Raw genomic sequence first — 11,880 nt, 5'->3', positions numbered from 1 at the left:
GATGATTTTTTGAAACTTCTGAACCTTGGATTTACGGATCACGATCAGCGAAATATTCGGAATTCCGGAGCACAATCATCTCTGCTATTCAAATTATTGTTGTTTGCATGCAATATAGGGGGGAAATTCACACTTTTTACAGGTAAATATATTATTTAAAGAAATATATAATGCTATGTTTTTGCTTAGTTTCTTTTTTCAATACAATTTATAAAAAGTAACTCTTACGTTGCGTATATGCATAAAAACGATACTGTCTAGGTTCCATGTGAAAAACCTTCCTTCCTTCCTTTGCTCAGTCATATGGTATGGAAATGTATTACATTGTTTTCTCCTTCCATAATAATTTCCACATGGAGATTACAATAAAGATATTTTTCGCAATTTCAATGCAGTTTGAAAATCAAGACAGAAGTTTAAATACTCCAACTCCTATAACTATCCACATTTTAATGTTGAAAGCATGCTAAGTGGTAGAGTGCTGCTCATGAGCCGGCTTATTTTAATCACCAATTTAGAACTCACAGTACATAAAAGTGCACCAAAAAAATTCTTTTGACATAAACTGCCTATAGATATCATTTTTTTTCTTTCTTATCAATGACAATCTATATTATATAAAACACTAATACGTATGTATCAATAAAACCGATGAAATTTCTTTTCTCACGTTGGCAACAGTTTTCATTTTTAATTGATAGGATTCGGCGAGCAAGAGCACGTAGTGAGCATCATATGGCTAATCTATATTATATAAAACGCTAATATGTTTTAATTGATAGGCTTCGGCGTGCAAGAGCACGTAGTGAGTATCATATGTCTAATCGGGTGAATTCTCACCGAATTATCTTCATCGAAGCCGATGCTTTACATCCGGCGTTCAGTACTATTTCATATTGTTTTACAACACATGGTTTTAGCCCTTTGGTGGGAAAGACTTTAAAACAAAAGTTACTTTCCTCAACAACCGAAATTTAGAATAGTGTGAATAAGAAAAATATGCAAACTGTTTTCAATTTCAAATTAATATTGAAATGCACAGGTAAAGAATTTTCTACAGTGAAAAGTTTTCGGAACTTCAGTGTTCAAAAAAGTATACAAAAGCGAGACGTTAAGAACGTATCTAATAAGCGAGCATCGGATTGCGAAGCAGTTCCGGGGGTTGGCGAGCGCTAGCGAGCAGGGGGCGAAGCCTCCTACTAAGTATTAAAAGGTTTAATAGCCTGACTAGCTTTTTTTGAAGTTATACTTCTTATGCGACTTCCAACAAGGTTGCGTTAAATGTTTAACGCTGCATTTTTATTGGCCGGAAAATCACGTGGTAGGATCCAGTTTTCCCTCATTCATTTCCATATTGTTTTGGTTCTCACTAGCATAAAAGTATTGTTTTTCTATAAATATTTTTTTAGTGTGTTTAGATACACATATAATTTGATAGGGTAGTATTTTTTATTTTCAAATTTAGTGGATAACAGTTGTAAAAAATGAGTGAAAACAATCCCACGGACAATGCGATGGATTTGAGGTTATGTCAAGGTACGTCTCTTGTGAATATCAATTAATTGTTAGGTTTTCTCTTCTGAAATTACATTATGACGCATTCACATACATTATTAATACAAATACATTTTCAGGCAACCACAAGCACTTCCACTGGTTCAAGAGGTCCACGAGGGAAAAATGCACTACATTACCGTGATTACAGAGCATGGAAGCAAGCGGAGCAGGAAAAAGAGTCGTTGAATAGAACTAGTGATTCTTCTACAATTAATGTCGCAAGTTGCGAAGTTTAACTTCTTCCGCGCGGAGGAACTCCACGCACTATTTTTTTTTAATCTTCAATTCTGATCTAAGAAATTTCCTGTCATATCCAAAAGTAAAAAATAATAAGTTTATTTAATATTTTATTATCAAATTTATTTCTAGTAATTGTATCATAAGTTTAAAATTTCTTAATTGTGTGTCAAAAATTTTCAAATAAAACCACACATTTTTTAGATGTTTTTCAGTTGATTTAACTATATTTAATTTAAAATAGTGACACAGTAGTATAAATTAGATAAATGATTCAAATTAAATTATTGAAATGAAATTTAAAAATATGGAATGACCTGAAAAATACATTAAATATATTTTTCAGAATTTCTAAAGAAGAAAACCCTTTTTAAAAAAAATTCAATGTTCAAATATTTAAATGAACGTTTTTCCAGATTGCTTGTAAAATTTCTCATTCCCCCTGTAACTTTAAAATCTATCAGAGAACAGCTTTATCACATATTTACAGCCATTTCCCAGCAAAAACTAAGAAATTTTCAAAATGGTGGAAAAGAGCCGTGATGGCAGAGCGTTTGCCTTCAAATGAGGGGAACCGGGTTCAAATCCCATCATTGCGGTTAGGCTAACCGTGGGAGATTATCCTGCTTTTCCTCTCCATGAAATGCAAATGAGGGTATCTTCTGGATTGTGTTCAAAATTACGAAACTATGGAGTTGAAAATTAGTAGTCATAACCCATAAATCAGGTCAGCTAATCAATAGCTATAAAAAAAATAATGGTTGAATAAAGAGAATGGTGGAAAAAAGAAGAAAAAAAAGACAAAACAAAAAAATAAAGCAAAAATATGTAACTTTAAAAAATTTTCGATTCCACAAAGAATATGAAGGCAACCAATCAGATAATATGCCATGTTCTAAAAAATAAAATAAAAATCACTACACATAAGTATGTGCAGAACAGATTTTTGTACATCAAATTTAATACTATGTCATTATATTAGTTTATTAATAAGTTTAAACAGTAGTGTGCAAGCAAAAAAAAAAAGTATATTTATACATAAATATACCACAGAACTATTCAATTTAAAAAAAGAAAATTTTCAATAAACATTTTATTAAAATTTACTCATGATTCAAAGTAATTATGTTTATTAATTATTTTGATACAACAAGGATACGATACAACAAGGATACAAAACAACAAAGATACAAAACAATAACGAAAATACAGTAAAGATTACAAAGAATGAAAAAAATAAAATAACATACAAGTAAAACTAGAAAAACTAAAAGATTACAAATTATCACATTTTTTTATTTTGTGTGTGTGTGTTGATACCTAGAAACCCTTCTTTCCTGTCATTAAATTAAAATTTAAAAGAAATTAAATTGAATATCCGGTGTGCAGAGATAAATTTTTTACGTAATTTAAAATTATCAATAAACAAAAGTTATACTTATAAAAATACTTAAGATAAAATTACTGTAACCTTTTGAAATCTTCATAGCTGTTTCTCTCTCACTTTTTTTTTTCAAATTTATTACAAATCAAAGTCAACGTTGCATTTAAGTTTGGAAAGCAAATTGTATCTCAGATTTGAGGCTTATTACCTATAGATTGATTATAGATATATACCTGAGGTTTAATACCTATCAGTGAATTTAGTAATAAATTTGCAGAAAATTAAATGCTTTAAATTATTAGATTTTGTTCCAATATAATAAAAAACATACTCTTAAAAAAAATCCCATTCAAAAATTAAACAAATAAATAAACTTTGGAGAAAAATGTTTGTTGGTTTTCATCAAATCATGCAATACAAATGTTCATTTTACAATAAATTCTCACAATGAAAAAACTGCAATGGTGACAGAGTGAAAGTTTAAAAAAAAATTAAATATATAAAAATTAATTTAAATTCAAACTAAATATTTTAATTGAAGAAAATTTATATGGTTTAAACAAAAGCGTAAAATAAAAACAAAACTGTTATATTCAAATTAAGAATCAATACTTATTTGGTAATATACCTTAGATATTTCCTTTTATTGAATTATTAGATTTAATTTAGATTTACAGTAAACGTTTTTTATTTGCCCTAAAAAAATCACCTAAGCAACAAAAAATTGAAACCAAAATTACAAACGGCGAGCCGTTTAAAAATCCATGTTTTTCTCCACTTTGCGAATTTCTCACGTTGCAATAACATCGTATTAAAATTAGGGATGTAAGGAGTATTGAACCCTTTAGTTAAAAATTAAGTTGGCTGAATGCTTGGCTAAATATTCAGCAGAATATTTTTTGGAAAAATATTTCTCTACTAAGTTTTGTTTTCGAAATTTGTATAGATATATTAAAGAATAATTTAAAATCGTATTTTTAACTATATTAGATATAGTACACTTTATTATTGGAAATAGTTTTTATATATATTTATTAAGTTTTAAAACTAGAATTGAAACTAGATTACTTATACTAAACAAGTTTTTGTACTTGTTTTTTTTTTTTTTTTAATTATAGTCAATTTTGTCATTTTTCGACACTTTTAGTTCTAAAAAATAAGAATGATTTTTTTTTTTTCATTTTTGCTGTTCTTCTGTTTTTATTATAGCATTTTAACAAAACAGAATATATTTCAGACAGACCATTTGTTAATTGTCACTTTTTGCATTGGTTAAATGTATCAGGATTTTTAAACCACATGAAGATTGGTTGGGGCATTTGCCAAAAGAACGATTGAAACGTTACTTGGATTTATGATGGAATCAGTAAAAATAATGCCAACAAAGCATGATCACTGAAATTTGTTATTTGTGTATCAATTTTGTATTCTTTAAACCATGCGGAATTCTGTACAATAACCACCGAAAAAGCGATCAAGATGCAACATGGATTTATTATCGAATCAGTGAAAATTAGATGGCATCAAGAAAAAGACACAAAAGTGCAATTTAAAATTTGTTTTTCGTTCTCTGTTTGAATTTTTTTTTTTTTTTTTTGTGTTTAGAAGCTCTTACTGGCTGCAGATTGTTCACCCATATACTACAGCCATACGCAGAGTTCTCCCTTAAAATAAAAAAGGGCAGGATGCTGCCTACTCATTTACGTCGTAATAATTTATCAAAATGCCTACTCAATTACATCATAGTAATTTATCAAAATGTTTAATATTATGTAAAAACTGAATTTGATTCTCAATAATTTACTCTCTAATTATTTTATGAGTATGTATATTTCAAAAAATAATTCTCTCTCTATAAGAATAAGAGAAAAATTTATAGTTTATGAAAATGATAAAAGGCATGGTAATAGACAATCTCTGGAACTTGAAAGCTTTTTATATAATTCAAACTAAAAATTATGAGAAAATAAACATTTAAAGTAGAATTTTTTTTTTAAAAGAAAAAGGTATTTATTTAAAAAATAATTAAAATCACTGAAAAATTTTTTTTTTTTCCCCCATGAAAAAAGAAAAATTTATTAAAATTTAAGAATAATATTAACTAAGTAAATATTTCTTATAGTAATCGGAATTAAACCTATAAACACAGATAATTGTACCAGTTTATTATTTAAACAGTGAATTAATTTTTTTCAAAATGGAATAAGAAAAAAAGGCAGTGTTTTTAAGGGATGGCGGACAAAGAGGGTGCATTTAAAAGGATCAAAGAGCAGGCAGGGGGACCGCCATTATAAAAACCTTTAGGGAAAACACTGCTTTATGTATACTGTTGTATGCGTAGGAATGCACGGAAAACTAACATGAAATATATCATTTTATATTAAATAATATTCTTAAATCATTTCATTTTTAAATTTATAACCGGTTCCTTATAATAAAAATTTTATATAAATTACCAAAATATTTTGAATAACAGTAAGCATAAGTTTAAAATATATTATATACCTAATTTGATAGCAATAAAATACATAGGGGATATTTCCATATTGTGATCTGTCCTGCCAACTACAATCGCCAAATAGATTTTAAACTTGTAATTTTTTTAAAAAACATCATATAGCCTTTTGAGTTGGTCTAGAAGTTGCCAAGACTTGGCAATTTTTCTGCCACAGATCACAATTTGAAAATCTCCCCAAAATAAAAATTATTTTTTAATTAAAAGTTTTAGGACAGAAACAGTGGAAAAATTCTTTTTTAAACTATTAAAAATTAAATAGGTAAAATTCAATATATAACTGCATAAAAATTTCAGAAAAAATAGTTAAAAACGAGCATCAGAAAGATTACATAGGTTGAATTTAAAATTCCAAATCATCAATATCAGAAGAATCATCAGAAGTGCTGGTATAATCATCATCAACTATCAGTTCTTTTTTGGGGGTCTTTTTTTCTAAGATAACTGGGCCTTCATGATTCTTTAAATAACTTACTTTTTTTCGACCAGTTGGACCTCTTTTATTATTTTTAACAGTATCTGGTTTAGATGTAGACGGAGGAGACCCTTCAGATTCATCTGATGAATCACGATCCACTGGACGCTTTCTGGGTCTACCAACTCTACGCTCATTAACAGGTAATCGTTTTTTATACTGACGCTTCTTTTTAATGGGCACTACTTCACTTTTCTCTGTGTCTTCATTAGGTTCTTCTTCGGGATTCAAATACCGAAACAAAGCTCTCCTTTTATAAGAACTCTTTTTCAGCATTGCTCTACGATTACCGATATCAGAAGAATTATCTAAATTTCTTCGTGCAGCATGGCGTCGGCCATGTGCTAGAACATCAAGATCAAAGTCAAACCTTTCGTAACTTTTGACAATATCTGAACCTTTATCAGCACCTACATTACATGATGCAGACATGATACTGTCTTTTTGCTTCAGATACTGACTACGCATCTTTTTCAGATTTAGAATAGTTTTGCTTTCCTGAAAAAGAGTCATATCTTGCTTTAAATCAGACAAAATTCCGACCTGATCAGCCTTTGGTTTCATTAATGTATCTTTATTTAGAGAACAACACGGCCCATAAAGGCTGCCATTAGCTACTAAATCCAAGCAATTTTTCTTTAAATAATCTAGTATATAAAGTAGAGTGAATATTTTTTTTCTCACTGCATGTGAATGAATTTGCTGAAAAACCTGGTACTGCGATTGAGTAATTCGGATCTTTACCGGTAATATAACACCTTGGCTTTTATATAAAGAATATAAAAGATAAATAGCGGCAATTTGAGATTCAGTGGAGGAAGACATCATGTAATCCAAAGTAAGCTGATAGATCTCACTCGTAAATTCTCGGAATTCTTTATAATCAGGACGACCCATGAAAATGTGAGCAAATTTATGTTCTTTCCAGACATTACAAAATGTCTTAAAATCATTGTCCTCACATTTAGCGAAATCGTTAAGAAGTTTGTTCGCATCATTCATAAAACCAGCTGCAATATATTTGCATGCACACATTGTAACATAAATAGCTAAAAACTTAAAACATAAATAAAAATTCTGAGCTAAAATTTGTTCCCCCGCTTACCGTTTCGTTTTTGTTTTTCTTGACTTTCTGTTTGTCAAATTTTCATAACGGTTACAGTTTCTAACGCTTCATAAATATACCATAATTTTAAGCATAATTTTCACTATAAATTAAAAAAATCGCAGGTGTGATTTGAAAGATGCGAGTTTTTCGAGATGAAGGGAAGACATACAGGGAGAACGATCCCTTTAATGAGAATAAACGTTGACAGAACTCTCAATCATTGCACAGACAAATTTTAATCATTTGTAATGGTACGTTGGTAAGTACTTCATGTACGTCGCACTAGAGCTGCACAATGGACTATTAAGAATTTGATAGGATACTTATATGTTTTATATTTTAATAACTTTTAGCCAATAAGTTCAATTTCATACGAAATATTCTTTTTTCATTACTGATGAACTTTAAATCTAGTATTCGAATATCTTTCAATATAATGTGTTCTAAATTATTTTATTTGATTAGCAAATATCTTTTGAAAACCTAGCACTAGACTTGAAAGAACAGATTGCACTAAATGCGTAAAAAAGACATATTATTGCACTTAGTGAAAATGCTATTCTTTTAGAATGTAAGCGAATCTCATATCCAGGAATAACACTGCTAAATTGTAAATAAAGTACATTACGATGGATCTGATTTTCTAGTAATATTCTGGGTAATAGTTAAAAATGAACTAAATTTGTAAAAACTTTTTTACATTTTGAGCATAGTGGACAAAGCGACCATATCACTAATTACTAGTCTACTCGAATTTTATTTATACATCTCTTTTATTAAAAATATATTTTCTGACAATTAGGTTAGGATTGTTTTGGATTTTATACTATTTTCCTTTTACAACTAGATGTTTAAAAATTAAAATGAAATATATTTTTCATAAAAACAGTTTCCTAATATTAATATCAGGAAACTGTTTTTATAATCATTAAAATCAATTTTCATGGCCCAAACGTGACCTCCAATCTATACCCCCCCCCCCAAGCACGTTAGTGTATTTACTAGAATTACATGTCGAATAAGTGTGTCAATAGTTATAATTTGTTTGATTTAACATTTTAAAATGAATGGTTTAGTTTTACCATTGAGGTTCAGTGTATTTTTATCACTGAGTTTTCACTCACGAACAGATTTCAAGAATTTTTTGCCTTATACTTTGTTTAATTGTTTTAATGTAGAATTATTTCTTTTCATCAGATTGATAAATTATTTGCGACATAATCATAAATTAAAATTTTTAACACAAGTCGCACCATAAATAATTCCCTTTCTTAATAAAGTTTCTCTTCGGATAACAAGGAAACGCAAAATAGCTTTGCGAAGGAGGTAAGCAATTGATTTCATTTAATAACTTTTATAATTGTGTATTTATGTACTGTTAGAATTATTTTATATAATTATCAATATTATGTTTGCATATCAAATTCTTTTATATATTTCATTAGTTCATGATTCTACCCTTTATTTAATGTGCATGGATTTTGTTATTAATTTATATTTATAAATTAAATTTTTAAAAAAAAATTTTTAAATTGTAAAAGCGAGCTTCTGAATTTTCTTAAAATACTTATTTTTTTTCAAAAATGAAACTCAACTTCTTATTCAAACATGAAATGTAACCTTTATTTTTGTACAATAATTCCCATTTAGTTCAATAAAAAAAAACACACATTTAATTTAATAAAAAAAAATATTATTGCTTCATTGAGAAATGGTTTAAAATATGTCACCTTTTAAACTATTTCATTTTAAGTAAATCATGGTTTCTCAGTCAATAGATAATAATAAATAAAGTTCTTTGAAATAAAAAAAGTGTGTTTGTATTTTTTATATTAGTACTATTAGTACAATTAGTTAGTATTTTGTACTATTAGTTCTAAAAGTAGGAAAATAATACGAATGAGAATGCATTATATAAACTCCGAAATTGTTTTTTTTTTTTTTACTTACTTTTTAAATTTATAATTTTTTTCTTTTCTCATATGATAACCACATTAGGTAGAGCAGAGCTGAAACACCAAATCCGTAATCATTTACTCTCTCTCACATGTAAAATAAACCATATAAAAAAACCTTTATACACCAACAATAATTTATATAATCATAACAATTTTTATCATAATACCAAAAAATAACTACAGCTTACATTTTAAACAACAAAGAGATCAGTAGTAGTTGTAGTTCATTTACGTCGCACTAGAGCTGCACAATGGGCTATTGGCGACGGTCTGGGTAACATCCTTGAGGATGATCCGAAGACATGCCATCACAATTTTGAACCTCTGCAGAGGGGATGGCACCCCCTCTTCGGTAACCCGACGACCTGCAAGCGAAGTCGAGCACTTTACGGTAGAACAGTTTAACGAGGGCCAATACCGCACACCTTCGGTCCCTACACAGACTGATCCAAGTGGTCACCGACCCGCACACTGACCGCAGCCAGTGATGCTTGACTTCGGTGATCTGCTGGGAAGCGTGTCTTAACGATCAGTCCACTGTGGGACTCAAAGATATCAACAAAAAAAATATTCTAAAAGAAAAGTTTCATTAAAATTTTTCATAGGATTTCATTATTCTCACGAATAAAAACTGATTTAATTAGACAAAAAACATATTTTTAAGCATGGGACAATTCGTTTCCGTAAAATTTAGAGGAAAAAAGTTTTCGGCGTAATTTTTTTAATCAAAATCTTATAGTAGGGGTGCACAACCTTTTTGAGTGAAGGGCGCCACATGTACAGCAGATTGACCAATGAAGGGCCGCACGCCAAAGTATTCGCGATCGCAACACTCGAATACGCCATCTGGGGAGAGACCGGTTTCATGCTTTTAGCCCTTCTCCCTTCCCTCTCCTCCTCTTTTCAGTTGTATAGGAATGTACTACGATAATTTCCCTTTTCTTAATATTTTTCCTTTTTATGTAATAAAAATATTTTTTAAAATTTCTATGATACTTTTCTTTAGAACTATGTTTAATGTAGTTTTCAGTTCCATATAGTTTTTTAAGTTAAAAGATTTTAATCTATGTGAAAATCAAGAGAGAAACAAACGTACTTCCTTCCTCTATGACTTTCCACAGGCTAATGGGGAAAGCATGTGAAGTGTTGCCATAGGTAAAGAGTTCTGCTCTACGCCCCCTGCAGCCCATTTCGATCGCCAATTTAGACAGACATGTTGATAGCAGTTGTAGGTAGTAATTGTTATATAAACATTGTTCTAAGAACTAAATTCTTTTTGTCAGTTAACCTTGTAATAAATAATATAATTAATAATAATAATAATTTATTAATAAATAATTAAATAATTTTATGTGTTCATGGGCATAAAATTAAATAATTTTAAATGTTTAAAATTAGAAACTACAAAACTGATTACTTAGGAAAAATAAAACAGAATCAGAATCAATTTACTAGAAAAAAATTTAGATAAATTGAAATAATTAAAAACTATGGGAAAAATCAAGTTTTTTTATCATATTGCATAATACAAAAGTCCATTTAAACATAAATTTGTTCATGGAATTAAATAAATAAGACAATCTTGTTATTAAAATAATTGCTAGTTAAATACTTTGATTTAAAGAAAGTTTATAGGGTTAAAAATGATTAAAATTAAAACAAAAGCCCTTCTGCAGAAAATAAGATTCAACATTTAGTAGGGAATATACTCTAAAACATTTTTATTTTAAATAAATTATAAGAGGCAGGGGCTGTCAGAAGGAAGAAAATAAAAATACGTGTTACAACTCTTTATGACCAATACTTTTTTTAACACTTTCTATTTAAAATTAATGCACATAATATTAACAATTAATTAAAATTTACATTGCTAAACGAAACTTTGCTTGATTACATTTTTTTAAAGTTAAAATTTAATGATATACAAATCATTTCCCAGCATATAATCATAAATGATATAAAATGGTCTAAGTAGGTAGAAAATGGTTCAAAAAATTTCTTAATGGTTATCCTGCAATTTGCAAAATTTTTAAATATTGTTGTAATTTTATCGACTTGATCATGTGATAGATTTTTCGAGCCATTAAATGATTTTGTTTAAAGAACAAATTAACTCTGCAATTTTGAACATGTAAAATTCATTCTGGAAAACAATATTTCGACAGAAGCTGTTGATGTGGGTAGCATAGCATTAAACTTAAGGCAAGTAAATTAATCAGTTTTCGAAGCAGTTCCAGATGGTGTTCTACCTTTCCTGATTTTTAAATCTCGTGAATACAAATAGGGATGTGTTATTTTTTAAATTGCTTGAATATGAATTGTGTGTGATTTTCAAATTGCGTAAATAAAAAACGCGATGTGTGGTTTCCAAATTGCGTGAATACGAATCGAGATGTGTGGTTTTTAAATTGGGAGAAAAAGACTCACAGCGTATGATTTTTAAAACGCGTGAATATGACTCGCCATAGATGGTTTTTAAATCGCTTGAATATGATTTTTGAATTACGAGAAGAATAACAACGTATGATTTTTTACACGCCAGAACACGAATCGCGATATGTGATTTTTAAATCTCCTTATTGTTAATACGAAATGCGGTGATGTGCAATTTTATTATATGAATACGAATTTCGATGCATGACAGTT

General features: G+C 28.9%; 1 protein-coding gene across 1 annotated transcript; it reads right to left on the bottom strand.

Moving 5' to 3' along the window:
- Window positions 1–2,907: 2,907 nt before the first annotated feature.
- On the bottom strand, window positions 2,908–7,319 carry LOC107455928 (snRNA-activating protein complex subunit 1-like). Its single transcript, XM_016073658.3, has one exon. The coding sequence runs from the start codon at window positions 7,201–7,203 to the stop codon at window positions 6,037–6,039; it is 1,167 nt and encodes a 388-aa protein (XP_015929144.1). The 5' UTR covers window positions 7,204–7,319; the 3' UTR covers window positions 2,908–6,036.
- Between the last annotated feature and the right edge of the window lie 4,561 nt (window positions 7,320–11,880).

The sequence above is a fragment of the Parasteatoda tepidariorum genome, chromosome 2 (genome assembly GCF_043381705.1).
Source record: "Parasteatoda tepidariorum isolate YZ-2023 chromosome 2, CAS_Ptep_4.0, whole genome shotgun sequence".
NCBI classification, from domain to species: Eukaryota; Metazoa; Arthropoda; class Arachnida; order Araneae; family Theridiidae; genus Parasteatoda; species Parasteatoda tepidariorum.
This window is presented reverse-complemented; position numbering and strand designations above follow the sequence as displayed.

Excerpts from the sequence above, each read along its gene's own strand:
- LOC107455928 (XM_016073658.3), bottom strand. The coding sequence starts at position 7,203 with ATGTGTGCATGCAAATATATTGCAGCTGGTTTTATGAATGATGCGAAC.